Genomic DNA, 25,607 nt, shown 5'->3' on the forward strand with positions numbered 1-25,607 from the left:
ACTGTCTACATAGATATAATAGACCTTTGTTTTTAGCATTTTTGACAACCCACGTGTTTTCCCTTTACTTATTCATGATATAATCGTTAATATAACAACTATTTATTCATAAATTCTGAACGATCAAATTCAATTGTAACGTGATCTACACTACAGTCCATTTCCCGTGCAAAATTCACATTCGTTCAAATTTACACGCGTGAAATGCGAAACGCGTGCAAATATTCAAAAAACATATTTAAATTAACAAAAATTACACCGACAGAAAAAAAAATTAAATAGAACCAAACGAACGGTGCACTTATGTAGAAAGGCAGGAAATGAACAGTAGTACTCATAACGTTAATCAATGACAACTCGCATTCATCTAAAAAGATATCGCTCGATTCAATCATTATACTCTCGATTTTTGTTGTTGCGTATTTTTGTCTTTCTTTTTTTTTTTCTTTCATGTGTTATCTACTTCTGTGTTAGTTGCACGAGCGGCAGTGACTCATTTTTCCTCCGTGCATACATACACGCAACATGCGCACGCACACGCACACCTACGTATCGTCATCATCATCATCTAATCCGTTCCTTTTCCCGTCTTTTTCGTTTTCACGTGCTAACAATTGTGTTTTAATAACCATGTCACGCGTCCACCTTCAATTTTCATTTTCCTTTTTATTAAATCTGTGGTTAATATGAATATATTCAACAATCGGTCAATATCCTCCGCGATATAATGGTCGTATTTCAGGCGAGTTTTGGTGTTTGCGCTTAATGGCAAGTATGATGCACGGTGCGATGTGACGATGGCAATGACCTAGTGACGATGGCGATAAACAGTCTCGATGAGGATGATCGTATCGATGATAACTGTATGTCGATGTCATAGCCGATGAATAATATAACGATGACGACGATGGCAATTTATTCTGACAAGTTCCGTTACTTCGCGTAATGACTCGAAATGAGTTTACAAGTTTATAATTCCCAAATGTTCGAGTTAAGTTAAAGCCTTTTTCACTTGATTAAGGGTGAGTCTAGATTTGGATTGGGATTAGGCTGCGTATTCGAGGATGGCGATGGTACTTGTGCCACCACCGAGCCTTTCCCCTCGGACAATACATTCCCTCCACCACTACTACTGCCACCGCCGCCACCGCCACCGCTGCTGCTGCTGCTAACACCACCGCCGCCTTCCTTCATCTTTTCACAATAATCTGCGAAAATATCACGAAAACGTGCCCAAGATTTTTCTGGTACGGTGATGGCTGTCCTAAAATTTGTTTTTACCTGCAAAAAAATAGAATCCAACTTTGATTTTTACATTCCAGCAAGACGGCCACTATAAAATAATTTTTTGCTTGGCAAAATAATAATTGTAAAATAATATGTGCGTACCTCAGAAATTCTCATATAGATTCCACGATTGTTCTGGCCGATATCAAAATAGAAATTCTTGCTATCCACACGCATGTAGCGACCTTCGGGCAAGTCACCTTTGAAGCCGCCATCATCCGTTCCAAATTCCTCAAGAAGATCCGTTAATGCATCACGAAACTCTATCATGCCTTGTGCTGGTATCGCAATCTGAGTTCTGGGTCCTCCTCGTGTTATTGTTTGCGATACCTACAAAAATCAGCATGAATATTACACAAGCCATTCCGTCACAGTTTATTGCTATTTGCTACATTCTTCGGATTTAAAAAAAGTTAATCATTATATTAGATAAGCTTCTTTTATTCTAATAACGTTAAAAGAATTCTATTTATATTTTTATTTTTCGAAAAAGGCAGACCTCTTGAGATGAAAGCCAACACAGAGTCTTCTTATGACTTAGCGTAGAAAGTAAATACATTGGCTGGTACATACAGGGTGACTCACCCGCAGGAAACGGCCGCGAGAATTCTCCTTGAGGTCCAAGTAATATCGTCTATTATCCTTCACCATCATTTCTGATTTCAGTTTTCCGTCATCTGGCACATTTTCCGGATTTGGTGGACCTGATTATCCGGTAAGCAAAAATTATAATAAATTAAACATCTCTTCCGAATAATATATACCAGCGATATGACTTAATTTAATTTAACAGTCTGTGAGTACAGAGTTATTTCGGAAACACGTAGATAAACTTTATGAGCATATTCCACTCATTATAAAAATAAAGTTATACAAATAATTTGCATTGTAAAAAAAAAAAGAAAAAAAGAGGCAGTGTATAAAAAGATAAAAGTGCACTCATGAATATTTGCTGAACGAATTAACAGTGAGAAAGTATCTGATGCCGCGTGCCGCTTGTCTATCGTCGCCCTGGATATCTTTCTTTATATTCATTAGGTAAAATTGTATATGCGTCAAAGTCGCTTTAAATATAGTGAGTAAAATATGCTCTTAAACTTGATACGCTTAAACACCCTGTGTGCGTCCGAGAGGTATAAAATAACAAATTGCAATCAGAATTGAATTTTTTCGATTCTCATTGATAGAGGCTGTGAAGTACCTAAAGATGCGTAAAAATCGCTAAATGTCGACAGATGGTCCCGAAATTCGGAGGCTGTACTCAGTGCCAGGTAAATTTGGCTTCTTCTCCCATCCGCTCCAATCTAAAATAAATAAAATTAAAAAAAAAAACAATTGCATCAATTATTATTACATCACGGTACATATAGAATCTAAATTTAATTATTTTATTATAAATAAGTATATTCCAACTACATATTATATAAACGGTATATCCTTTCACCAAACTTAATAAATTCTTCTTGTCTGTCTGTCTCTTATTATTAGCGACAAATGTCATTATGTAACACGTTAAGAATTAAATTCAAGGATTAATTAATACCTCGGCGACTTTGATAAATCTTCCACGTCTGTTTTGTTTTACATCAAGATAGAATCTTTTACTTTGAATTTGCAACATTTTCGTCGCCAGTTCCTGCTCGCTCTGCTGACCTTGCTGACCTACAATATAGGGAGCACATTAATTTACTGATATAATTATTAATATTATTACTTAATAATAATATCAATGGTATTTCATGTGATTTATTTCATAATTTAGCAATCGTTCATATGCAGACTATAACTGATTCTGTTTGCACCTCAATATAAGAATTACTTAAGTTCCATTAACACATAAATATTACATATCTGTTATAAATTGCTCTTATCCTTTCAATTACTGAAATACTCACCAGAATCGAAGTCAGCACCGCCAGCATCCAGTCCTCCTGGATTCCCATATTCTAGTAAAAGAAAACGTGATTAATTAACAGATGCATTAATGCATTTAAAATTAGCAAACTTAACGAGTATGCAGTAAAATTTTTTCAAGACTAGAAAGTGATAGAATAAAAAAAAAAAAAGATAAGGTAGGCGAAGAGGGAAAAGTAACAAGGTAGAAGCGGGAGAAGCGCGGAAAGGGCAAACGAGAAAGGGGAATAGAGAGAGAGTTTGGAAGCCTCGAATTTCGGACACGCAAATGTAGTAAAGTAACTCAATAATTTATTCAAGGCACCACTATTCGTCAGTCAGCCTTTTCATTCGAAGGTCAAAAGATATATCGCGTTACGCGATGCGGAAGAAAAGAGATGGAGCATAAAGTGAGAAGTAGGGAAATCATTTGATACACATGTATGCGAAATTATACGGTTACGACCGATCTAAACAACCGGCTATCATCGCACGCGTGATCCGGCAATGCGTGCACGTGTGCACATTTCAGCGAGTCTGGTAGATGTAAAATCAAATTCACATTAAGATTAGTCTATATTTATCGTAACAATTTTTAAAAAGATATAAATAAGCTGCCTAGACTCATATAAAAAAAAACTTAGTTCATTTGGCTTTTTTAGAAGTCTGCATTTTTAAGTTCTCTACTGCTTGGTAATACGTTGTATAATACTCATTGATCCAATCTCATGATATGTACCTGTGTCAATGTGTATGTGATAGTCCTAAGCGTTAAAGATATACATGGATATTGTGGACTTGTTCAGTGGTGGCAAACCACTTTTTATGTAGCATGTTGAAACAAATAAATGAAATAATATCTTCTGTAAATCTTTGGCTTGGTCACATAACAGTTTATGACAAAACAGAATGTTAGATTTTGCGACTCTTCTCAAGATTATCATGGCTGTGTTTAGCAAAAAAAAAAAAAAAAAAAAAAAAACGTGTGACTTTTAATTCAGCCAAGATTAAGAACATTCATTAATTAAATTCATGATTTTTATATCAATTGCAAATACAGCACGCTTGTTAAATGCAGCCATTGTTAAACCAAGATTATATTTAATGGTATCAGACAAAAAATTAAAATTGAGATTGAATTAAAGCTTAACTAATGAGAGCAAAGTTTATTAAACTTTATATTGATTTTCCCTCTTCTAATCGATTGAACTCCAAGTGAGTTTATCTGAATTTCCAGTTTGATGCAAGCCTAGATTAATTTTGGTATCTTTCCTATCTCTGTATTGTTCCCTGTGCTTGCCACCGTTAATATAATTAGCCTTACGATATCTTAGTGCTAGACGAAACAAATTAATATCGCAATAGGCAGCTTGCGATGGATATTACGATAAATATAGACCATCGTGATCGCGCTTTTTCGCGAACGGGTTGACTCAGTTGGCGCATTGTGCGTCGACCGGCAGCGGTTTTATGACTGGAATGAGTTTCGGCCGGACTTGCCACCGGGTCGTTACGAAAAAATGCCCTGCAAGGTAGAATAGTGTCAGAAGTTGCAATTATCGACATGGGAAAGTAACAGATAGACATTACGATAAATATAGACCATCGTGCTCGCGCGTTTCCGCGATCAGGTTGGGCTCCGCCGGAGGGGGAGGGCCGCGTCGCCGCCGGCTTTTTTGCGGCCGGGCCAAGTTTTCGGCCGGGAGTCCGTCGGCCGAGTCTCCGCGAGGGTGCAACTTGCCAGGCAGTGGCAATGTCAAAAATTGCAATTATCGATATGAGAAAGTAGCAGAGAAAATAGTGCGCGCACGTATGCGCGTGCATGTATCGCTCCGCGGTGCGCGCGCACGATCGCGTAAAGCGCGAGGAGGAAAGGAGAGGCCCGCTCGCGGCCGAAAGAGCAAGAGAGCGGAGCACGTAGAAGACGAAAGGGGCTATCTTCTCACGACCGAACGTGCAGCCGGCCATCTTGAATTCGAGCTGCCGTTAAAAAATAGCGATTATTTTTCGCGTGGCGCTTGACAGAAAACCGGCCGTCGGGGATGTGGGGGCCGACGGATCTGCGCGTAAACGCGGACGCGGACGGGGCCCGTCGCGGCCACCCGCGGGCCCACCGCGTTCGCGGAGACGTCGGGCAAGACCTCACCGCGGACGAGCGCGGAATCGAAACGCGGCGATTTATCGCTCATCGAAGAAACCCTCCACTTCCCCGGGGGCTGATCGCCCGCGCGCTTAATTCTCAGAGAGTTTAACGTAAACACGAGCGTACCGCGCGACTTCATGATCCTCGAGCTTAGGCAGAGGCCGTAAGAGAAGGTGGGGAAAAAGATATCTGCAAACGGAGACCACAATCCGTCTTCATCTGTTCGGCGAGATGCTAGGCTAGCGATCGCGGAGTCGAGAGCGATAAGGGAGAAAAATGGGGGAATAGATGAAGCTAGAGTACAGAAAATAATCCCGAACGTTTTTATCCAGCGGCTCTTACTTTGCGGCTGATCATCCAGGCTCTCCCGGTCGGACATTGCGCCTCTCGTGACACGTTCTCCTTTTGGTTAGATTTTCACGTTTGCGTTTCCCTCACGTCTTCCAATCGATTGCGGTCCCGTGACAATCGACGGATGAAAAAAAGAAATAAAATACACACACGCGGGGGAGGAAGGAAACGGGGAAAATCTCACGGTCTGTAGGCGCGCGCGAAACCCTTTCAGATGTGACGGCGACGATAATCCCTCGTTTCCAGGTCGGGCCAAACCTCACACACAAAACCGATCTTTCTTTTTCTTTTTTTCCCTTTTTCTTTTTTTTTTCTTTTTCTTCCACACCGCAGCCAGCACAGTGCACCGCAATATTTGCACGTTCCTTCGTTCTTCTATCACAATCACGGTCCAACCGCCAACCAACCGACCGAACGACCGACCGACCGACCGAACGAACGACCGACCGACCGACCGACCGTCCGTCCGTCCGTCTGTCTACGGCACCAGTCACCAACCACCACCACCGTACACGCTCGCCTAGCTCGTTCGCTCGCTCGCTCGCTCGCTCGCTCTACGCCGACACGCACTGCCTCCTTCCGCACGTTCGCGCTGCTTTCCGACTTGCCCTTGCTTGTCGCTCGTCTTTCGCTCTCTCGCTCCTCCACCTTCTCTTCGATCCCCTCTCTCTCCTCTCGGCGAGTGGGAGCGAGAAGAGCGAGAACGAGGTACAGGCAAGAGAGAGAGGAAGTGAGAGAAAAACTAAAGGAGAAGATAATGTGCACGGGTATGCGTGTGGAAGGCCGTGTTACGGTGCATATATACGGGCGCGCGCGCCGCTGATGCACGCATCCACCAATCCTATAAATTTGTTGAATACATGTAGTCACGGTCATTAATGCCTACGCTATGAAGCTGACCGCGTTTCGAGGCACATTCGGAACGCGTGCAACCTTCTAACTACTCGTGCCTCATGACTGTTAGGATGGATTCATAATATTCGATCTGATTTTTTTAATATCGTTGCCACGAGATCGAAAACCAGTTTTGGATCGGAAATGCATAATAAAATTGAAAGAAAAGTTATAATTAGGATAGTTTGAACAGTCGAAAAATTAAATTAATTAAGCTTAACCTAATTTAATCTGAAAACTTACTCGTGGAAACGGGATAACTTTGGACAGGATTTTTTAAATATTGCCGACGATCTAACATGAATTTTAAAGAAATTAAATCTTTTCCGCCGTGCAATTAATGAGTTTTTTTCTCGATGGCGTTAAATATGTATTATAATATATAATAAACAAAAAAAATTACATATTCAATGTTTTTATATGTCATAAAATATTTTACAAATATGTTGTTGGTATAACGCAATAAGAAATTAAAAAAATAAAAAAGCAGCATTAGATTGTACAGCAATAAGTCTCTCATTAATTTTTGTATAAATTAAATACAATTTTGTTTCCGTAATTTGTATACTGTTCGGTACATCATTTTGAATTTAAATATTACAATTATAAATAATTACAAATACTATTATTAGAGATCATTGAAAAATAACACTGAATGCACTAAGTATATTAAAAAAAAGTTCTTTAATTTGATGATAAAAGATATTCAGAATCAATATCAATATCAAATTTTATACAAATGTAATACAACTTTCACGCCATTTCTATTTTATTTGAATATAAGCAATACAAAAGAATTTATGAATCTATTTCTTAGCAAATGATATTTTCATCGCATGCGACGGCGTAATTTTAAAACCTTGAAGCGCGTCCTTCGCCGCCCCAGATTGAACTTCATTCTCAAATTCAACAAACGCGATGTCGTGGCGATTAGGTACTAATCGTACTTCTTTGAAGCCAGGGAATTGGTTAAACAGCATCGACAACATCATTTCACTTGTCTCATCCGGTAAATTTGTTAAGAATAATATCTGATTAGGTGGCTGTTCGGGAACGGCTGTGTTAACAAGTCCTGGATGTTGAGGTACACTCGCGTGGTAACCAATTTGTTGTGAATGTTTGGCTTGCTCTTTCGCACGTTTTTTCGCACGTTTGGCTTCTTCATCTGCCACTGGAATAACCCGTTTTGGTTTCTTTGGACGCTCGGCAAAGGTACCTTTCATTTTAGCAATGATATCGCTGTCGGTTTTAGCATATTGTATTCTCTACAAAACCAAAAGAATTAAGAAAAAAAAATTATTCTTATAACTGCATATGCATACAGATAAAAAATTCTTACCATTGGTTTGTCGTAAAATGGGAATCCTTGCATTGATCTCAAAGCATTTGTGGCACTTGCTATTTCTTTAAAAATAACGAATGCCTGCCCACGCATCTTCAATGTTTTTAAAGCCACGATATCCAAAATTTGGCCAAATTGAGAAAAAATAGCATACAGTGACTTCTTCAATTCTTCCTTCTTGATCTTTTCATTTAAATTATTGATGTAAATGGTATTGTTCGGGCGAATATCCATGTTTATTATTTCTTTTTAATTAATGCCGGATTTAACTTCTGCAAATGAAAATAACGTGAGATAAAACTTAAATATTTTTCGTACAGGTTCGTATATGTGCCAACTGTTAAATTACAATATGTTGCTAATGTAATAAATATAAGGAATCTTACATGTTTAAATATTTATATTAACTTTGTAAGGGAAAAATTTAACGAAATTACATGCGCTAGGTTATATTAACCCTACGAATCAAGTGTCTACTGTTGTCTACTGAACATCGATCACCGCGATGTATGCGGAGTATTGAAACGTAACTGTATGCTTGTTTTTTCGGAGCATCGCTCAATCGTGTCCACTGTGAAAATGAACCCCAAGTAATATAGAAAAAGACGAAAGACTAGGTTGCGTTTGCGCAAATGGTCACGGAACGTGAACAGATGGTTACACATCATGTTCGTATGTCAATATGACGGGTTTCCTAACCGGAGTAGTTGTCAATTCAACAAATAATATATCACTACGCAGGGTAGAGCGACGTTTATTTCCACTTGATTCTTTTGTCTCGTGCAGAAACACGTCGAGTAAGCATAATTAAAAAATTGGTGGCGTGGACACTAAGCTAAATAATTACTGTGGGTAAAAAGCTTTTATGTTATTAAACATTAAACATTAAAATGCTTTATGACGTATCTTCGGTTTGTAAAATTATTACAAACAAATGGATATGTTAATATATTTCTTAGTCGTTGCGATAGATTCTAACGTCTTTTTCTTTTTTTTTTTAGGTACATATGTTTATATATAATTATTTTACATCATTGCTTGTCGATTAAAAATTAAAGAAAAGTAGTATTTTAAAATACATAGTTATGGCATCAGCAATCGAAATATTGGGAAAGCAAGCAATGAAAACGTTTAGCGACTACTGGCGTGGTCCAAAAAATTTAGAAAAATTGTTAAGTCTGATTAATAAAATAACGGCTGAAGATGTAAAACTTGATAAAACTGTCTTAGATTACGTTAGTAGGCAGCCTGCTCCCATGTGTGTGATAGACATATTTGAGAACAAAGATATAACGATCACAGTTTTCATATTGAAACATGGAGTCAAGATGCCTATGCATGATCATCCTGGGATGCATGGTGTATTAAAAGTATGTATATATATACGTAATACATAATTGATATAGTATAATATGTATATAAAATATATTTGAATCAAAACGCATTATTAATCGTGATACAGGTGATCAGCGGTATGGTAGAATTAAACAGCTACAGTTTAAAGACAAAGAATCATGTAATTAAGCCGAAAGAAGAAATTGCCGCAGTTAGGCATCGACCTGTCTATCTTGATAGCAACTCTCCTGCTTGTACCTTCACGCCAGCTGAAAAAAATCTTCACGAAATTTTGAGCGTAGAAGGCCCCGCGGCTTTTTTAGACATACTAAGTCCACCTTATGACGTCGACAAGTTCGGCAATGGATCGAGACCTTGTACTTATTTCAAGACTGTAAAAAGTAAATTGTGTTCAGAATTGGCAGACATAATCGAGGAAGTTCAATTATCAGTTACCGAAAATTTTCCAGATTTTTATTCCTCGAGTTTAGAATACATGGGACCTTCATTGAAAAATTACTGTGATTAAGATAATTCTTTTTATTTCATAAATTGTAAATTTTGTATGTGTATAATTTTATTGAATATTTTCATAATTTTAATAATTATATCGTAGGATTTTATGATTATTAGATATAATCAAATGTTAATTTTGTGAATGTATGATGTTATTATTTTATAAATTTAGTTCCAAACGTTAGATCAGTTTTATAGTTAATTACATGTCAGTTAAATGTTGAATATGTATCCTGTTCTGTCTATAAAAAATTGGTATAATGCTTAAATTAGCTAAATTTCGATTTTATTATTGCCGCTTGGAACCAACGCTGATTGGTTCTTTCGTTTGAGGCGATAGAAAACCCTAGCGCGCCGATCAATCACAGCGCTCCATCAATCGCTGATCGTGAGTTGGTAACGGACTCGTGCTACTGCGTACTACTAGAGGACACGGTGAGCACGCGGTTCGAGTTCGAACGAAAATGTCAGGCATCCGTGCGTCGGAGCCCGTTTCTCGTGTCGAATTCGAGGATTTGAGACGGTTGGGAGTGTCGTGGACTATCTCGCGAGTGTCCAGTGCGCGGAAGGATGGCTCGTTACGTCTCATCTGAAAGGAGGAGCAGGCTCAGGAAGGGCATTGTGCATCGGCGGAGCAACTTCTAGGTGAGAGTAAATTCTTTTTTAAAATTAGTCATTTTATTAATTTTGAAAAATTTTTTTTTATTAAAGAATTAAATACATATGCGTATTTTTTTTGTTTAAACATTAACTGTTTTCAGCACGTCTACATTAATGTTTAATTTATGTTACAGTCACCGGCAGAATTCTCCAACTCCGCTGTAGATTGGTAAGTCACACGATTTTTTTCCGTAGTTTGTAATTGAGTCTCTCGAACCCATAAGACGTCGTCGATTATAGATTACTCAATGATTACATTATCATCATATAAAAATTATTATAATTAATTAATGTTTCCAATTATAATGACGTGCACGAATTGGGACCTTTTAAAATAACGCACGCGAAGCGTGATCATGATTTGTTCTAGTGTATATAAATATAATAGCAATACTTTTATTGTTCTATGACAGGTGTACTAAAAATTACTATACATCTACTGAGAACTACATTGAAAGCTATATTTCAATGAATAAAATATCCAATGTTAATATATTACGTATAGGTTTCGATGAAATTAAAATAAAATTAGTATGTGATTGACAGAATCATTAAATAGGTATAATGATCATGTTACTTGAAACACTTTTCCTTATCATTACAATTTTAAATAATAAATACATGTGTAATTTTGAATATAAATTCTAGCACCATTGCGAAATAAAATGTACAATGTAAAACAAATTAAAGTTGCCAAGACATTGTAATTTTTTTAATATAAATTATCATGAGTCTTATATTTACTACACAGATTATTTTATGATAGCATTTACATGTGAGATTAGATTACAAAATATAATTCATAAATCTTAATTCTAATGTACCATTTTATGTATAGATACATATATATACATATATGTATGTGTACATAATATATATATATGTATGCACATATATAATATATATATTCATACATATATAAGTTTTCATTATTCTATAGACGCATCTAGAGTCACTGTAAATAGTTGTACGTAACAAACACATGTCATAATAACCTGTTACGTTAATTTCTTTCTCTGTGATAGTACTTTTTTATTTTAATGTTACTATAAAATTCAAAAATAATTATATTATTGCTACTTTATTTGAAGTTAGAAAACTCTAACGTAAAGAATTGTGTAATTATTCTCGTTTTCACTTTTTATCATACAAGGAAGAGGATTGTAGAAATTACCCGTATAATATAATAATTAAAAAGCATTATTCCTTTAAATGTTAATTTAAAGGAGATGTCACTCTTACATCGTTAATACCTTTTTCGCCCTTTGAAAAACACAATTTTAAATCAATCATTACCCTTGCTCTATTATTAATTTTTATATGCTTATGTACAACTATATTTTTATTCCACATTTTTGTACTACGATCACGGATATATATGGAATTAAAAAAATGTTGTTTATGAGATCCTTTAATGTATAAACAACATTTATAGAGCATTGTTTAAAAATGTGTCCACACTAATTGATGAATATATTCGTTGGTATTTAACTTCGATCACTCTCAGAGTCTTGTTGCCTTTTGTATAGTGCTACATTACTTTCTGTATAGTCCATTACACGACGCTGACATTGCCTCTTGTATTGTTGCTGCTTATGATAAATTTTAAACGCACCCTTTATTGTTATAAAAGCTGCACCACCCTGCAAATATAAAAAAAGGGAAAAATTTATATATATACTTACGAATAATAATATATATTCATAGTAGTATTTTTTAACATAAAAAATCAATCTATACCAATAATGTTCTTTGAAAATTCGAACTTATGCTTTCGAAAAATATCCTTCCGCAAAGACTAGCGATAGTTGGTAATAAAAGTGCGCCACAAAGAACACGCGTCGCAGATACCGGATCATTCATCGGTGGTATGTCTTCAGATTGTATGCTTGTGTCTTCGTCGGCGTAACTATAATAATTATATTTTGAAAGTATATTATTTTAATCGTATTAAACTTATTATTTAAATCGAATTTAAATTATTATTTAAATACGATTTAAATAATAATTTTATTCAATACATATTAATTTATTTGTTAACAATAATAATCTGCACAAACCTGCTCGGTAGAAAGTGCCTTAAAATAGGAACTTTGGATGCATGTCGTCTTAAAAAATTAAGAGCTTGGTCTTCCCAACGAAGCATTTTTCCCAAAACCAACATAATTGGAATAGTTGGTAGGCCAACTAGTAGGACTAAAGGATCGGTCTGTTCCATCATTGTAAGACCGTCCTTATGACCTACTACTTGCATAACAGTAACTGCACCGTAAGTTACAGCTGTCCAATATATAGAACCAACTACTATACCAGCAGCGATAAAGGGGCAAACTCGAAAGATAACTGCATCAATTGTATCGAGTACTACCACTAATGGACCTATAATTGATTTACATATATATCACACGCGTGCCGTGTGCGATTACGATAAATTGTAATATATTTGAATAATAATATATAATAATATAATTAAAATTTTTTAGAAATACGTCGCATATTTACCCATGTTTGGATAAACTATAATATATTCTGTATTACATTGTGGGCATGCCACAGCATGGCCAGCATGACCTTTTTGCTTCTCATCAACCCATCTTTGTATACAACCTTGATGAACCCATTTTGTAGTCCCTCGACAATGACATGGCTTAACCCATGCTGCAGTTGCGTCATCTTCATCAGTTGCAAAGCATACCCAACAATATCGCCTGCTGAATTAAAAATACATTATATATTAATAAAAGAAATGCCAAACAATACTCATAATGACCATGTGAAATCCATCCTTTATATGTTTATGCAATCAACATAAACTTACTCTTCTTCTGGTGTCAATGATGGCACACTAGATGTAATTTGGTTTGGGGAAGATGCCCCATCAGTGATATCAACAGATAAATCATGATCTGTTATATCATCCCAAGCATTTTGAGAACTATCTGCTTCTAGTGATCCTATTTGTGCTGTGGCTTGAGAATCAGATGCTTCTGTGATAAAAAAATTAAATAATTTACATATTACTCTACAAATTAATATAATATTTATATTAATATATACACACCATTGTTAGAATCTGAAGCTTGCCTATCAGATCTTAAATTTGTGCTAAGTCTTCTCAGAGCTTCTTCTATGCTCGGAAGACGTCGAATGTTGGCTCTTGTTATACCTGACTCGATTCGCACAATCCTTCCACTGCTATCAAGTCCGTAAGAAATATGCGACATACTGTCGTCTGACATTGTGCCTCAATGTAGAAAGAAAAGACTCACAAATTCTCCATCATCCTTAAAAACAAAACAAGACTGAGTTATCACTCCGAGCGAGTCACTTTTTTAAACGCGTCGAGCGTTTTCAAACTACACGATGTTTAATGAGTTGACATTTTTTTTTAGCAAATCATCCTTTTTATTAATATCAATATTTGAACGTGAAAAGGTTATAATTGGTTGCAGAGAATTCTGTCAGACGAGCTCTCTCACGATTCCGTTACGCGAACAGCATAAATATTGTGCTGTGATTTTTGTTGCGACATTTTTTTTGCCATTGCGTAATGGTAAGCTTACACGACAGTTAAAAAATTTTATTCACCGCTATCGACCTTCGTACTTCATTTCACTGATATTATGCGGTGCGGTGCAAGGCAGGGCGATGCTCGAAAAGTATAAAGGTCAAGAGTTTAGTCGAATTCAAATAATGTGGATATACCGTCTGACAGTTCACTTGTTCTGGCCGACAAAATTGCCATTGTCAAGTAACATGACATACGTAAACGTGCTAAATCAACCCGTGGCCGTACTCGAGCGCCGAGTGGTCGCACGAGTCCGAGTAAATGTCCAACTTACGAGGCACAAAGTTAAAAATTGTCAGTAATCTCGAAATCTCGACCGCGTGGCAAAGAAGCTTGGGCATCGATCATGAAAAATTCACGCGGAAATAAGGACGCGTGGACAGGCTCGCTAATTTCGCAAGCCGTTCAATCGAACCAGTTCACAACAACAGGTCCGTTTCTATCAGCTGAACTGGCCGCACTGGCTCCGGTGTTCGTCTCTCTTTTTCCAACGCGGCAAAAACGGAGCGCTCGAGAGGCGATTCGTAAAGGTGCTATTCCATGGCCGAAGTAGAGCCAATTTTCCGTGAGTGTCCCGGTAACCCGGCGAGTAAATCCAAGAAGCCGGGGCAGGCGACTCCGAAGATTGACTTAATTAATCGGAGGGAACTCAGCCGAGGTAATTTAATTGTCTGGGATTGTGTAAACAAAAAGCATGTGTCACTCAGCATCGCGTTGGCGAACTCGGTCCGGTCTTGAAGGTGGAGGCGAGAGGCATCGACCGTTGCCTCGAGTCGCCGCGTAGTTCACGGCGTGGCGCGCGCAATGCCGTCGAGTGGAGTGTCTGCGCGAGCCGACCGTGTTGACATCTAGGAAGTTTAAGATGTCGGGGAATGTTTTGTGCGACGAGCCGCTGGTATGTTCGCGGACGAAATGACTTGCTTGTTGTGGCGCACGTCTGCTAAATTCCGGCCTAAGTTAAATCCCAAGGTGTTGTAAGAGCGCGACGGGGCGCGGTGGGGCCCGCGCGAGGTTGTCCGGAGCCGTCGTCTGTCGCCGCCGACGCCGACGCCGAGCGGGCGAGAACGGGGCCGAGACGGTAGGCGCCGAGGACCGTGCTGCCAGTATATGTGTGCGTGCCCGCGTATCACTGCCAGGACCTGAGGTACCCCGGGGGGTCGCGTATTCTCGCCATTTCTCACCTGGGCGGCCGCACGCAAACCGGCTGACGAGTGATTTCATCGCCCACGGGACACGGGGTGGCAGACAAATATATCCGAGTGAAAGAAAGAGAGAAAGAGAGAGAGTGAGAGAGACAGGAAAAGAAAGGAAGAAAGAAAGAAAAAGAGAGGAGAGAGAGAGAGAAAGAGAAAGCAACAAAGGGAGGGAAAGAGAAAGAAGGCGAACACGTGGTGACGATTGTTGAAATTTATCTCGATCGGGATGGGTGCCAAGGCGAGTACCGTCGCGCAATCCGCTGGCGGCAACGGACAGTCCTCCACCGGGGCCAACGAGACCACAATGCAGGGCTTCTCCGTGCTCCGCTCTCTGCCCGGCAGCGTGGGTATGCTCCAGCATCAGCACCAGCAAGCGAACCAGTCCCAGAACACGCGGATGTCCGGGGACAGCAGGCAGCGCGCGCGCTCGCTCAGCTCCGTGCCAGACCTTTCCTCGGCCGAGCAAGCCGGCCTCTCAACCTCGGTTGGGGTCGGCGTCGGCCAGGCCCTCGGATTGCCCCAGCTCGACTCCGACGACACGGACGAGGAGAGCGGCCGCGTCTACGCCGCGCACAGCTTGCCTTCGCACATTTGGTCCCTCAACGGTAAGCGAATCTTTCTCTAGTTTGCATGTTTACGTCCGTTTATTTATGAGTCTACGCGACTCCGAAAGCAAATCCTCCCCAGCTTTGCGGATACCTTTCTTTCGTACGCGAGTGCATTACATCACGCGTCATCGGTAAAATACGCGTTTCGATATCGTTTCAAGTAAACAAAGTGTCATGGTACCGCTGACACGCAAATCGTAAAGCAAACACGGCGGTCTTCGTCAAAAAGAACAGTGTTTTGCAGCGACGCGACGGAGTCGTAAAAATACGGTCCGTCGATCAGCTGCTTGTACTGCGGGGCCAGTCGAGCGAACGGGGGCTTTTTTAGAAGCGTGTCGCCGTGCAATTCCTCGTCGAGGAACGCCCTGAGCGAGGCGTTAATCGGCGGGCCTCTAACCTAATTGTGGGGCGGCTGACGAGAGTGAGGTTAGGTCGCGCAACCGCGAGAGCTCCGCGGACGGTGTTGGTGCGCGACGATGATTCGCGGGTGAGACAGGGGGCGTTTGTTTTGACGCGTGTTGCCGGGGTGGTTGGCCCGGTAACCGCGTACCGCAATCGATGACTCTGCCCGAGGACATCGAGCGGGGCCTGGGTAAATTTCGAGCCGTGCTGTGAGAAATATATATCGCCCACCCGAAAAAACGCGGAAGGAAAGAAAAAAAGGTGTGTCGGCACGCGCGCCGGGATCGCATTCCGTGAGGGAAGGATGCAGTACCGGGTGCAGAGTGCGGGCCGCGAAACGGCGGGTCATGGCTGAGGTTATGTCGGGGCTAGTATGGGAATTATAGTAAGCTCGTGTCTGAACGAGCACGAGGCCGAGGCTGTGGTGCCGGTGGACCGGGTCAGACGAGTTCTTTATGGTATCCGCGCCTTCCATTTCGAAATTGTCTTTGCGCCCATGCCATTCTCCGTCACTCTGAATTTTTCTTGTTCTTTGTGTTCAAGGTCTAAAGTGTCCCGTGTGCTCCAAGTTTATTCTGCCGGATGATATTGAGTGTCACCTGGTCATGTGCCTGACCAAGCCACGGCTCAGTTACAATGGTAAGAGAATTGAGTCACGATAAACTTGCTGCATCACCTTGATAAGTGACAGCCAATTTTTTAAATATATTTTTCTTTGTTATCAATTAATGCATTGTTGCCTTGAAAGCAATGCTTTGTCAATGATTAAGCAGCTGATGGTGATTAGGATGATGATTAACTTTGCTTTTGCTTTTTCTCATGATAGAAGATGTCCTGACAGATGGAAAAGGCGAATGCGTTATTTGCTTGGAGGAGTTACAATCTGGAGATCTTATAGCCCGCTTGCCCTGTCTCTGTATATATCATAAAAAGTATGTGCAACAATGCAAACTGGTTATGCTACTTTTCCAGTTGAGATAATAAAAAATACATCAATAATAAAGACGTTTGCTTTAAAAAAAATTTAGTTTTAAAGGTATACTAACTATATATATATATTTTTTTTTCTAGCTGTATTGATAAGTGGTTTCAAGTGAATCGTAGCTGCCCTGAACATCCTGGAGATTGATTCGTACCTGCAGAACTTGATGGAGCATAGTGGAACAAGTTGCTAGCCCAGAGGACATTCACGCCGATGGGATTGAAATGATAGGAAATGGCAGAAATTAAAAAAAAAAAGAAAAAAGAAACTAGTCAAGGTGGCTGCTAGTCCGCAAATGGTGATTGGTGCGTGCGGTGAATTGTTCGACTGAACGAGACTTGTTCATCAGAACGAACACACGGAAACACAGATGTTTAATTCAATTCTCAATTCTACTGTTGTTAAGCAGAGGACTTAAATAACAAAAAAAAAAAAAGAAAAAAAAATCGCCATAGGATTCAACGATACAATGCTATTATCTATACGTATCTATAATTAATCTATTATTGCTCTATCGCTTAATATCAATTGTACCATATTTATCGATTTTACTTAGTTTTACATCTTGAACTCGATTTAGCGCTTAAGCTGGACAATCTTTATTATTATGATCATGTTTGTTTTCTTTTCTTTCTTTTTATGGTTCTTTTTTTGTGGAAAAAGGGGACAGGACGAATCTTAGTCAAGGAAACCTGCATAGGAGCAGGTGAGCTCTACCTTAGATAAGTTAATTACAATTTTACTAATTTTTAGTATCGAGACGATATATCGTAATTTTTTCGTTGTCTGTTGGGGAATGAGTGCTAGAAAGGATATTTTTGATACTTTCATAAAAGGGAGAGCCAGAATGTATAAGAGTTTTGAGCGCTGGAGATGACGTAACACTGTTGATGCTGTAGTAACAATAAAGGTTCTCATTTAACCTTCCTTGCTGAGATTCATACTAATGTGATAAATCTCTTTTGTTGTTATTAGAGAGAATTGACACGCTCCGTGTTACTGAGATGTACAGTCTATTGTCGATTACTGAGGATTTATCTACTGTATAATTAATCTCTTTTGTATATGGATAAGGATTGACATAACCCAGCAGAAGTAGTTTTTGTAATACGAACAATCAAAGTTTATCATTGTTCCAGTAATGTACGCAAACCGTATATGTTCGACTCGGACTTGTAATTTGCGTGGAAGTTTCAAGATACGAACAGAGCAATGAGATAATACGAAGAGAACAGAGAAATGCGAATGGTGCAGCGGGAAAGAAGCACGAGAAGAAATAGAAATAAATTATATTATTAAAACCGAACGTGTAAACATAAAGTATGTACATATATATGTACATACGTGTGTGTATATATATGTGTATGTATATACATATATTGCATATTCTCGCGTGCTTTCTCTCGATACCTAGATATCAAAGCAAACGCTTTTTTTACTGATGAACAAAATAAAACGTAAGAAATACATAATTTTTATAATCCAGAAAAGTATCTCGCTAGGAAAGAAAGCAGTTAAGAAAAAAAAGAAAGAAATAATTTGCAAATTAAATAATTAAAGTATATTTAAAGTGTGTATCAGAGATATCGAAATTAATAAATTAAATATAGAAATTAATTAGAAACGAAGGTGTCTATATGCAAGAGAAAGTGCGCGACGCCTAAACATCTTGTATGTGTGTATATATTACATATACATATACACACTTTTTTTTAAGCTATACAAGAAGTGGCCGTAGAGACAAGCTCGATTTCGTAAAGAAATATAAAAAAAAAAATAAAAAAAATAACGAAAAAAAAACAGGGGGAGGAAAGATATATGGGAATCCAAGATAAAAATATAACGGTAATAGCGATAACATACACAAGGAAGTTCTTTGCATTGCGTCACTGATTGAGGCGAGAATTGTGTCTTACGGCTGATCGTTTATCAATTTTACGATATGTAAGACTCGTTGTATTGCGACGATTTATACAAAGACAGAATGCGGGAGAAAGTGGAAGATAATGTTGCGCAGTAATGAAGAACGCAAATAAAAATCCTGCGAAGTGCGAAGAGCACGTGCGTTTCAGATATGTATTAGATATGCAACGTGGATCAGCACATGTCTGCAAGCACGTACTCTTTTCGCATTCGATCCCGTAGAGATATTCCGTATTGCGAATCTGTTTATATCTTAGTTGTACCTTCTTATCTTTGCTGTATTAAAAAAAAAAAAAAAAGGGAAGTGATAGAGGCGTGTATCTCTCGAAAGTAACAGCAAGATACAGACACCAACTAAAATAATATACAGAATCGAGGATATTCATTTTTAATTATTTGAAACAAGAAAGACGTACGAATCTACGTTTATACCTAAGTTTTATTTTTTAATTGTGTTCCTAAATCAGCGCACAAAATTCAATTTTCAATCGGTGAATTTTACAAAATTCTACTAAAGTTTTAATTTAATTGAGAGAATGTTCTGTCATTAATTTTTTATTTAAAGCGTATGCAGCACTTACTTTTCCTTTTTAAATTTACAGTACGGAATTTCTCTACTCGAGGGGCTGTAACAATAATCGATCTAATTACCGCCACAAAGATAAAACGTGAAAACCTGAAAGTGCGTTTAATCTAGCTCCGTAGAATAATGAAATCGCGAAAAAGCAGGCGGTGGAAGCCTAAACTCGCAGGATTGTAACTGTGGATACACAGGTTGTAATGAACCATTTGTATGTATGACACTATTGACTTAAATATATAGTTTATAAGCTACGTTTGATTTACAAGATCGTCTAATTTTACAAGCAGTTCTTTTTCTACGTGCGAAAGTGCGGTGAATTACGCAATCACCATAAGTTGTGAGTAAGCGTTTTGAATGATTGTTATATAAAGTGATAAGTTTTATGTTGATTTTATGATCAACCTGATTTGGCCTTATTACGAGTTAAGATGAATTATTTTCATTCATACTAGATTGAAAGAAAGTTTTGTTTAAGTGACTTTTATGTATAATTAAGGGTTTTAATCGTTTTAAACGTTTATTCATAAATATAATATAATAAATTCTTGAAATATTGTGGTTTTAATAATAAAAACAGTTATGTATAATTAAGCATTCTGTAGTTGAACAGGCGTACGAGGCACGCGATATTTAAAAAGATTTAATTTCTGACGAATTGTTATTTTAAACAGCCGTAATAGCATTTGAGCGTGTCTTCCATAATTATAATAATTTGTTTTTATTTTTAATTTATTTAAAACGCGCACATCTGTAAAATAAAATGTCTCGTAATGATGTGTAAATCTGAAATGCTTTCGTGACACAAATTAAAATGATCCCGCTCGATGCAATCGACAATTTTGGTTGGCTGAGCTTTGTATTCCTCGCTTCGATTGGTTTGCCTGGAAGAGCCAATCGGAGCGAGGAATATGAATATCGCAATCATTTTGATTTGCGTTGTGAAAGTAGCCTTCGCGCCTTCGTCAGAAGCAGTCGTAACTTCCATCAGCTTCCACCGGCTTCCACACGTTGAGGATTTCGTACCCTCTGGGCTCCGGTACGCAAAGGGCTCGTAGGTCGTGGGATCCGTAGGCGTGGAGATTGATTGACGGCAACGCGATGCAGCGGAAGGGAATCTGCGAAGGATATACGCTGGCTGACGAACAGTCACGGTTAGTCGGCACCGGACGTGACAACTATTCTTACACGTAAATCTTGCTATTTTTATCATCCCCGATTAAAAATTAACGCACACGTACGAACGAACGAAAGCGCAGATTATATTACTCATTATTTTATTCGTTAATTCCTTTTTTTCTGTAAATCATAGTCTGACCGATGCCGTTCTCTGCCCTGAAGCTTACAACGAACGGAACCTCGGCGACCATTTCAGCATTCGATCGAAAGGTTAGTTGAAACATCAAACGAATCGTAGCCGTAACACTTTGATCGTGCAGAAGAATTATCCAAATTATTTTGAATAATTCTTCCGCGGCATGTACGGCGGTAATGCAGACGGCATTAGCTGCTCGAGTGCCTTTCATCGACTTTAGCGGATTACGTCATTTCAGTTGGGACGCGGACACCCGGATGGCGCCAGTTTACCAGGTCACGTCGTCAGGTGGGAGTTTCACGACCCTTAGTACGGCTCGGGGGTCGGGTGCGCCGTCACTTCAGCACTCCAACGAGGCAGCGAGGAGCGTTGCAGCGCAGCAGTTCTGCCGGGCGGTCCGTCCGGCTGGCCGGCCGGCCTCGTCGCGACCGAATCGGTTGCCCAGCCGCATCGCTACCACGCGCCACCACGCATCGGAAGGAGAGACGAACGTGAGTACTCCCGGGATGGGACTTTCGCGTGTAACACGCCCGTTTCCTCTCAGCACGTTTCCGTAACTCGTTTCTTTCGCGCTCACCCTCTTGACCTGGCGCTCGACAGGCTGCATATATCGTCCTGAGCAACAGGACGGAGCGGCCGCGGAAGCGCGGCTGAGAGAGAACGCGGCAATTGTCTGCTTTTTTTTTTACTTGCTTTCTGTAAAAACTTTACTTGGCTTTACTTGGCTGCATATAAATAAAGTCGCTTAATATTTCATCTTTATCGCGCGCACATAGTTGCAGAACGTTTTAAACATTCAAATGTCTTTGCGCAGGGATCGAGGTAGTACGTGCACAGATTACCAAGTATTTTCGCGTGCTTGTAGTATGTTATATTGAAGTAAAGAAAATGTTAAAAGACCGCGACAATGGATATGCAACCACGTAGAGTAATTCCGCGGCCCGATGGATCTCGGATCTTTTCCACTAACATGCAGTAGAAGAGCGTAAGTGTTCGGGAAAAAGGGAATCCTTTGCCGTGTCGATCACGCCGCGCTCGCGTGCCGAACAGCTGGCTTCGTCGCTAGCTCGCGGCATTAATATTTTCGGCGCGACGCTATGTGCCTCGAGTCACGTCAAATTAATTACATTTTATTTGTTGTGCCGGGAAGAATTTCGTCTGGAACGATCGAGATCGTTCCATCGTGACGTATTTCCGGTGCCGGCATATTCTAGCTATTTTCTCGCTATTTTAATTAGTCAAAAGCGTCGGCCGAGTCATTAACGGAATAATCTTCCTCCGACAATTCGTTTTTAATTAATTCGAACGAGCAGGCTCGGTGTCATTGGGATTTTTTCCTCGAAAGTGATCGTGGAGCGCTACCGCAGCTTTCCGTCCACGTTTAGCTCGTTAAACATAAAACTCACGCGCTTACTTCGGGAGGGAAATATAAATCAGGCGAAAATTACCATTTGATAGGAGATTATTGATCAGAGATTGCATAATGTAAATAAGAACTTGGCGGACATTGATTACGAGCTTACAGTCGCGAGATTGCACCGCGAGAGGAGTACCAATATTTGTTATTTGCACGGAGGCACTGCGTATTATCCCGAGCGTAAAGTGTAATCGAGTGTGGAAATTGCTCGATTATCCAGCGCTTAACAATTGGCAAATCGGTGCTTTCGCCTGCAAATAAGTCACCGACGGCGATGCGCAACGTTGCGCGTTTCGCTCGCGCGTTTCGTCGCGAGAGAAAACTCCGTCGCGGGCGTCCACGTCGTTTATCAATCGTTTTCCCTTTCGCCCTCCCTCCCCTGTTGACGAGCCCTTGGCTTTTCCATTATGGAGGCGTTGCGCGATACGCGTAACAAAAGACGGTGATTTAGGAAGGCGGCCTGCGGTTACACGCGCGCGTACACGGGACAAGAACGAAGATACGTAGGGCGAAAAGTAATTCGCGTGCTAAGCTCGATACGACGACGTGTGTGGAAGTTTACGAGACCCCGGGGAGATCCCGAGGAAAGTTTTCCGCGAGAGGAACTCCCTCAAGTCCCTTTCAGTGCCCTTAAAAGGAATTGGGAATGCAACTTACACCAGGAATATATTTCCTCTTTCGTGCAGAGAGGAAAGTAGCCGGGCGCGGTGAACACCCCAGGTATACGAGCAAAGCGAATCGACGAGGAAATTAATTCTTCTTATACGGACATTACGGTGTAAGCTGATCGCGTGGCAATCTTTCGGTAAATTTGTCGTCGTCCCTTCGGGGGATCCTTTTCGGTCCGTCGATGCTATCAGGGAAAATATAATTACCAATCCTTCCTGCCGTGGGAAGGAATTTTCCCTCCCGCGTACTTATTATTAAAAAAAGGAGAGAGAGAAAAAGAAAGGGGGAAATCGGAAGAAAAAGAAAATATCAAGACCCAACGTTTAGGAAAAGAAATTAGGGTGTTAATTTAGGGCGAACTTGTTCGAAGGTATCGTCGATCGTTACCTTGAAGCAAATTCTGAAAAAAAGAAAAATCATTAGGGGCCACCTTTGACATTTTTCGAATCTCGGGGGGGTTACGGCCGCGTCGATCTTACATGCGCGCTACTATCTCTGAGCAGCGAAACGAGCAATTACGTTCCGTGGCCTGGAAACGACGTCGGCAGGAAATGTGGGGAGGTTTCGATGGAGGACATTTACCCTTCTCTCTGTCGCGCAAAATGATATTGGCCTTTCCAGCGTGTGCCTCCCGATATTGATTTATTCGTGTAACTTGCTTACTTATTGATGGCGACCGGCCGCATGGGTGGGTGCAATGTTTATATGCCCGCTTAAAAGGGCTTAGGTCAGAAATTCCACGGCATTTGAAATAATTTAACACTCGCCCGGGAAACGGTTTCTCGAGCGGTGGCTCGATAGGAAACGGCGAATTGCGTACGCGAGTCTCAGCCGCCCGCAGTGATATTCCGTTTGTATTATTGACCCTGTGGCGACGGCGTTTAATCTATCATCTTCTCCGCGAGGAATATAATCGACGCGTTATCCCGGCCGCTTTTCGAACGGTGAGGTTAATCTATCCGCGACAATAATTGCTTTTTAAATAACCGCAAGAGTCGTATACGCGTTTCCTTTTGTAAAATCGCTTTTGCATATTTTTTTTTTTTTTCTCCTCGCTACTTTCTTTCTTGAGAAATTCATGGCAACCAACTTGTGGTGGAACACAGTTTCGTGTTACATGCCGGGAGGAAGCACTTAACGCACGTATGAAAAGAAACCGAAGTGTATCCGTGCACGAAACGGGAATACCGACAGCGCGCTTTTAAAGAGAATGGAAAGGTTTTGACTTCTCTGGAAAAGGCTCCTTTAACCGATATCGCGCCGTCACGCCGGGGTTCGTGTTTAAGCCAGACCGGGCGATTAATGTTCGCGGGGCTGGGCGGGTGACACGCGACGAAAGATAGCATTTTATTTCACCCCGGCGTTAACGTTGACGTTACATTTTGCGACGGGGACGTAACGGGAGCCTCTCGCGTTCTCGCAGACTATGGGTAATCGCGTTTTCTCGCGCAGCTGTCACGCGGGATATAAACGACGACTCCCCTGGACACGACAGCGCGGCGATCCTTGTTACATAATGGCATTAACGACGCTGGTCTCGCGGCGAAGGACGTCGGATCGATTAAAAACGATTTCGCGAAGGCAAAAAAAAAAAAAAGAAAAAGAGAGAGAGAGAGAGAGAAACGATTCCGCGCCGACAAAATGAAATAAGATTTAACAAGGGCCGAATAGCGTCTTTGCGTTTTCCGATTGCATTAACCGTTGATTATCGATAACGCCGATTAATTTGACTTCTCTTCCCGCACCGTCTCGTATCGCAGACGGAGTCATAACTCGCGGATGATCAAAGGATAGTCGTTGACGTTACGTACTTTCGCAATTAAGTCCGACGAGGAGATATCATCTAAGCCAGGTTGGATTACAGTAATTTTTCTTTTTTTTTTTTTTTTTTTTTTTTTTCTATTCGCGCGACCGTCTGTGGAAGCGCATTTAATATCCGGTATCAAAAAGGCCATCGCGCGCAAATAAATAACGTAGTCCGCGGGATATGACTTTCTAAATATGTAACCCGAAGGCACACATGCGCGGGAAATCCCCGCGTCGATCATCCGCTGCGGTTTTACGTGATAGGAATTCCGAGACCGTACGAATGGCACGAAATAGCGAGGCTCGAGTCGAAACGAAGAGGCGGAGGTAGAGAGAGAAGCCACTTCCGTTGAAACTATCCGCGGATATCGCTCGGCGTTTTCCCCGATTGCGGAACGAAGACGCAATCTGCAAAATGTCGCCGTAGATACGGAGCGAATTCGCCGACCAAATTTCGATTCCGAACAGCTGCGATTGTTATTCCCGGCTGCGCCTCTCCGTCGGCAGAAATTGCGAACAAGAGACGGGTAACAATGCCTCGGACGGCTCGAACGATGATGTCTCCTCCGGCGGCGAAACTGTACCAGAGTGCTATGTCGGTCGCGAAATTCGGCAGCGCGATAAAGAAAAACGAATTAAATGCCCAGCGCAAATTAGAACAGACGTTATTATATCTGAATTTTTTTTTTTTTTTTTTTATTATTTCTCTCGAGTAGATTA

At 40.3% G+C, this 25,607-nt stretch overlaps 6 protein-coding genes across 17 annotated transcripts in view; 3 read left to right on the forward strand and 3 right to left on the reverse strand.

Annotated features, from left to right (window-relative positions):
- Window positions 1-422: 422 nt before the first annotated feature.
- Pur-alpha (Purine-rich binding protein-alpha) lies at window positions 423-6,340 on the reverse strand. Of its 2 annotated transcripts, none has more exons than XM_070674589.1 (7): window positions 5,666-6,340; window positions 3,183-3,233; window positions 2,831-2,949; window positions 2,489-2,591; window positions 1,861-1,991; window positions 1,390-1,617; window positions 423-1,281 (listed from the first exon to the last, which is right to left on the reverse strand). In XM_070674589.1, the coding sequence occupies exons 1-7, from the start codon at window positions 5,700-5,702 to the stop codon at window positions 1,009-1,011; spliced, it is 942 nt and encodes a 313-aa protein (XP_070530690.1). In that variant the 5' UTR covers window positions 5,703-6,340; the 3' UTR covers window positions 423-1,008. The 2 variants fall into 2 exon arrangements, with proteins under 2 accessions (XP_070530690.1, XP_070530699.1); XM_070674598.1 differs by having other exon boundaries at window positions 1,873-1,991; window positions 5,666-6,338.
- Window positions 6,341-7,233: 893 nt separating this feature from the next.
- Snf (U1 small nuclear ribonucleoprotein A snf) lies at window positions 7,234-8,450 on the reverse strand. Its single transcript, XM_070674645.1, has 3 exons — window positions 8,297-8,450; window positions 7,908-8,182; window positions 7,234-7,833 (listed from the first exon to the last, which is right to left on the reverse strand). Exons 2-3 carry the CDS (start codon window positions 8,142-8,144, stop codon window positions 7,375-7,377), a joined length of 696 nt encoding a protein of 231 aa, XP_070530746.1. The 5' UTR covers window positions 8,145-8,182; window positions 8,297-8,450; the 3' UTR covers window positions 7,234-7,374.
- A 102-nt stretch (window positions 8,451-8,552) lies between these two features.
- LOC139113459 (2-aminoethanethiol dioxygenase) lies at window positions 8,553-9,945 on the forward strand. Of its 3 annotated transcripts, none has more exons than XM_070674655.1 (3): window positions 8,553-8,762; window positions 8,912-9,280; window positions 9,373-9,945. In XM_070674655.1, the coding sequence occupies exons 2-3, from the start codon at window positions 8,996-8,998 to the stop codon at window positions 9,772-9,774; spliced, it is 687 nt and encodes a 228-aa protein (XP_070530756.1). In that variant the 5' UTR covers window positions 8,553-8,762; window positions 8,912-8,995; the 3' UTR covers window positions 9,775-9,945. The 3 variants fall into 3 exon arrangements, with proteins under 3 accessions (XP_070530756.1, XP_070530767.1, XP_070530775.1); XM_070674666.1 differs by having other exon boundaries at window positions 8,553-8,758; XM_070674674.1 differs by having other exon boundaries at window positions 8,553-8,707.
- A 1,160-nt stretch (window positions 9,946-11,105) lies between these two features.
- LOC139113386 (E3 ubiquitin-protein ligase MARCHF5) lies at window positions 11,106-14,471 on the reverse strand. 2 transcript variants are annotated; one of them, XM_070674531.1, is made up of 7 exons: window positions 14,264-14,471; window positions 13,483-13,705; window positions 13,240-13,408; window positions 12,924-13,129; window positions 12,482-12,800; window positions 12,162-12,330; window positions 11,106-12,064 (listed from the first exon to the last, which is right to left on the reverse strand). In XM_070674531.1, exons 2-7 carry the CDS (start codon window positions 13,658-13,660, stop codon window positions 11,909-11,911), a joined length of 1,197 nt encoding a protein of 398 aa, XP_070530632.1. In that variant the 5' UTR covers window positions 13,661-13,705; window positions 14,264-14,471; the 3' UTR covers window positions 11,106-11,908. The 2 variants fall into 2 exon arrangements, with proteins under 2 accessions (XP_070530632.1, XP_070530625.1); XM_070674524.1 differs by having other exon boundaries at window positions 12,924-13,132.
- A 300-nt stretch (window positions 14,472-14,771) lies between these two features.
- LOC139113478 (E3 ubiquitin-protein ligase ZNRF1) lies at window positions 14,772-19,934 on the forward strand. The gene is made up of 4 exons (XM_070674686.1): window positions 14,772-15,790; window positions 16,739-16,834; window positions 17,022-17,127; window positions 17,267-19,934. The coding sequence occupies exons 1-4, from the start codon at window positions 15,412-15,414 to the stop codon at window positions 17,322-17,324; spliced, it is 639 nt and encodes a 212-aa protein (XP_070530787.1). The 5' UTR covers window positions 14,772-15,411; the 3' UTR covers window positions 17,325-19,934.
- Window positions 19,935-21,337: 1,403 nt separating this feature from the next.
- LOC139113234 (diacylglycerol kinase eta) overlaps window positions 21,338-25,607 on the forward strand; it is a 29,504-nt gene continuing 25,234 nt past the window's right edge. For all 8 annotated transcript variants that reach the window (XM_070674218.1, XM_070674283.1, XM_070674235.1 and 5 more), the window contains exon 1: window positions 21,338-21,486. The gene's annotated coding sequence lies outside the window, so the exon portion shown is untranslated. The remainder of the gene's footprint in view (window positions 21,487-25,607) is intronic.

Source organism: Cardiocondyla obscurior, linkage group LG01, assembly GCF_019399895.1.
Source record: "Cardiocondyla obscurior isolate alpha-2009 linkage group LG01, Cobs3.1, whole genome shotgun sequence".
NCBI lineage: Eukaryota > Metazoa > Arthropoda > Insecta > Hymenoptera > Formicidae > Cardiocondyla > Cardiocondyla obscurior.

Excerpts from the sequence above, each read along its gene's own strand:
- Pur-alpha (XM_070674589.1), bottom strand. The coding sequence starts at position 5,702 with ATGTCCGACCGGGAGAGCCTGGATGATCAGCCGCAAA. Across the intron at positions 2,950-3,182 it reads CGGTGCTGACTTCGATTCTG|GTCAGCAAGGTCAGCAGAGC; the intron begins GTGAGTATTTCA and ends CCTATATTGTAG. Across the intron at positions 2,592-2,830 it reads GATTTATCAAAGTCGCCGAG|ATTGGAGCGGATGGGAGAAG; the intron begins GTATTAATTAAT and ends TATTTATTTTAG.
- Snf (XM_070674645.1), bottom strand. The coding sequence starts at position 8,144 with ATGGATATTCGCCCGAACAATACCATTTACATCAATAATTTAAATGAA. Across the intron at positions 7,834-7,907 it reads CATTTTACGACAAACCAATG|AGAATACAATATGCTAAAAC; the intron begins GTAAGAATTTTT and ends TTGGTTTTGTAG.
- LOC139113459 (XM_070674655.1), top strand. The coding sequence starts at position 8,996 with ATGGCATCAGCAATCGAAATATTGGGAAAGCAAGCAATGAAAACGTTT. Across the intron at positions 9,281-9,372 it reads GGATGCATGGTGTATTAAAA|GTGATCAGCGGTATGGTAGA; the intron begins GTATGTATATAT and ends ATCGTGATACAG.
- LOC139113386 (XM_070674524.1), bottom strand. The coding sequence starts at position 13,660 with ATGTCAGACGACAGTATGTCGCATATTTCTTACGGACTTGATAGCAGT. Across the intron at positions 13,133-13,239 it reads TCATTGACACCAGAAGAAGA|CAGGCGATATTGTTGGGTAT; the intron begins GTAAGTTTATGT and ends TTTTTAATTCAG. Across the intron at positions 12,065-12,161 it reads ATTTTCAAAGAACATTATTG|GGTGGTGCAGCTTTTATAAC; the intron begins GTATAGATTGAT and ends TTATATTTGCAG.
- LOC139113478 (XM_070674686.1), top strand. The coding sequence starts at position 15,412 with ATGGGTGCCAAGGCGAGTACCGTCGCGCAATCCGCTGGCGGCAACGGA. Across the intron at positions 16,835-17,021 it reads GCCACGGCTCAGTTACAATG|AAGATGTCCTGACAGATGGA; the intron begins GTAAGAGAATTG and ends TTCTCATGATAG. Across the intron at positions 17,128-17,266 it reads CTCTGTATATATCATAAAAA|CTGTATTGATAAGTGGTTTC; the intron begins GTATGTGCAACA and ends TTTTTTTTCTAG.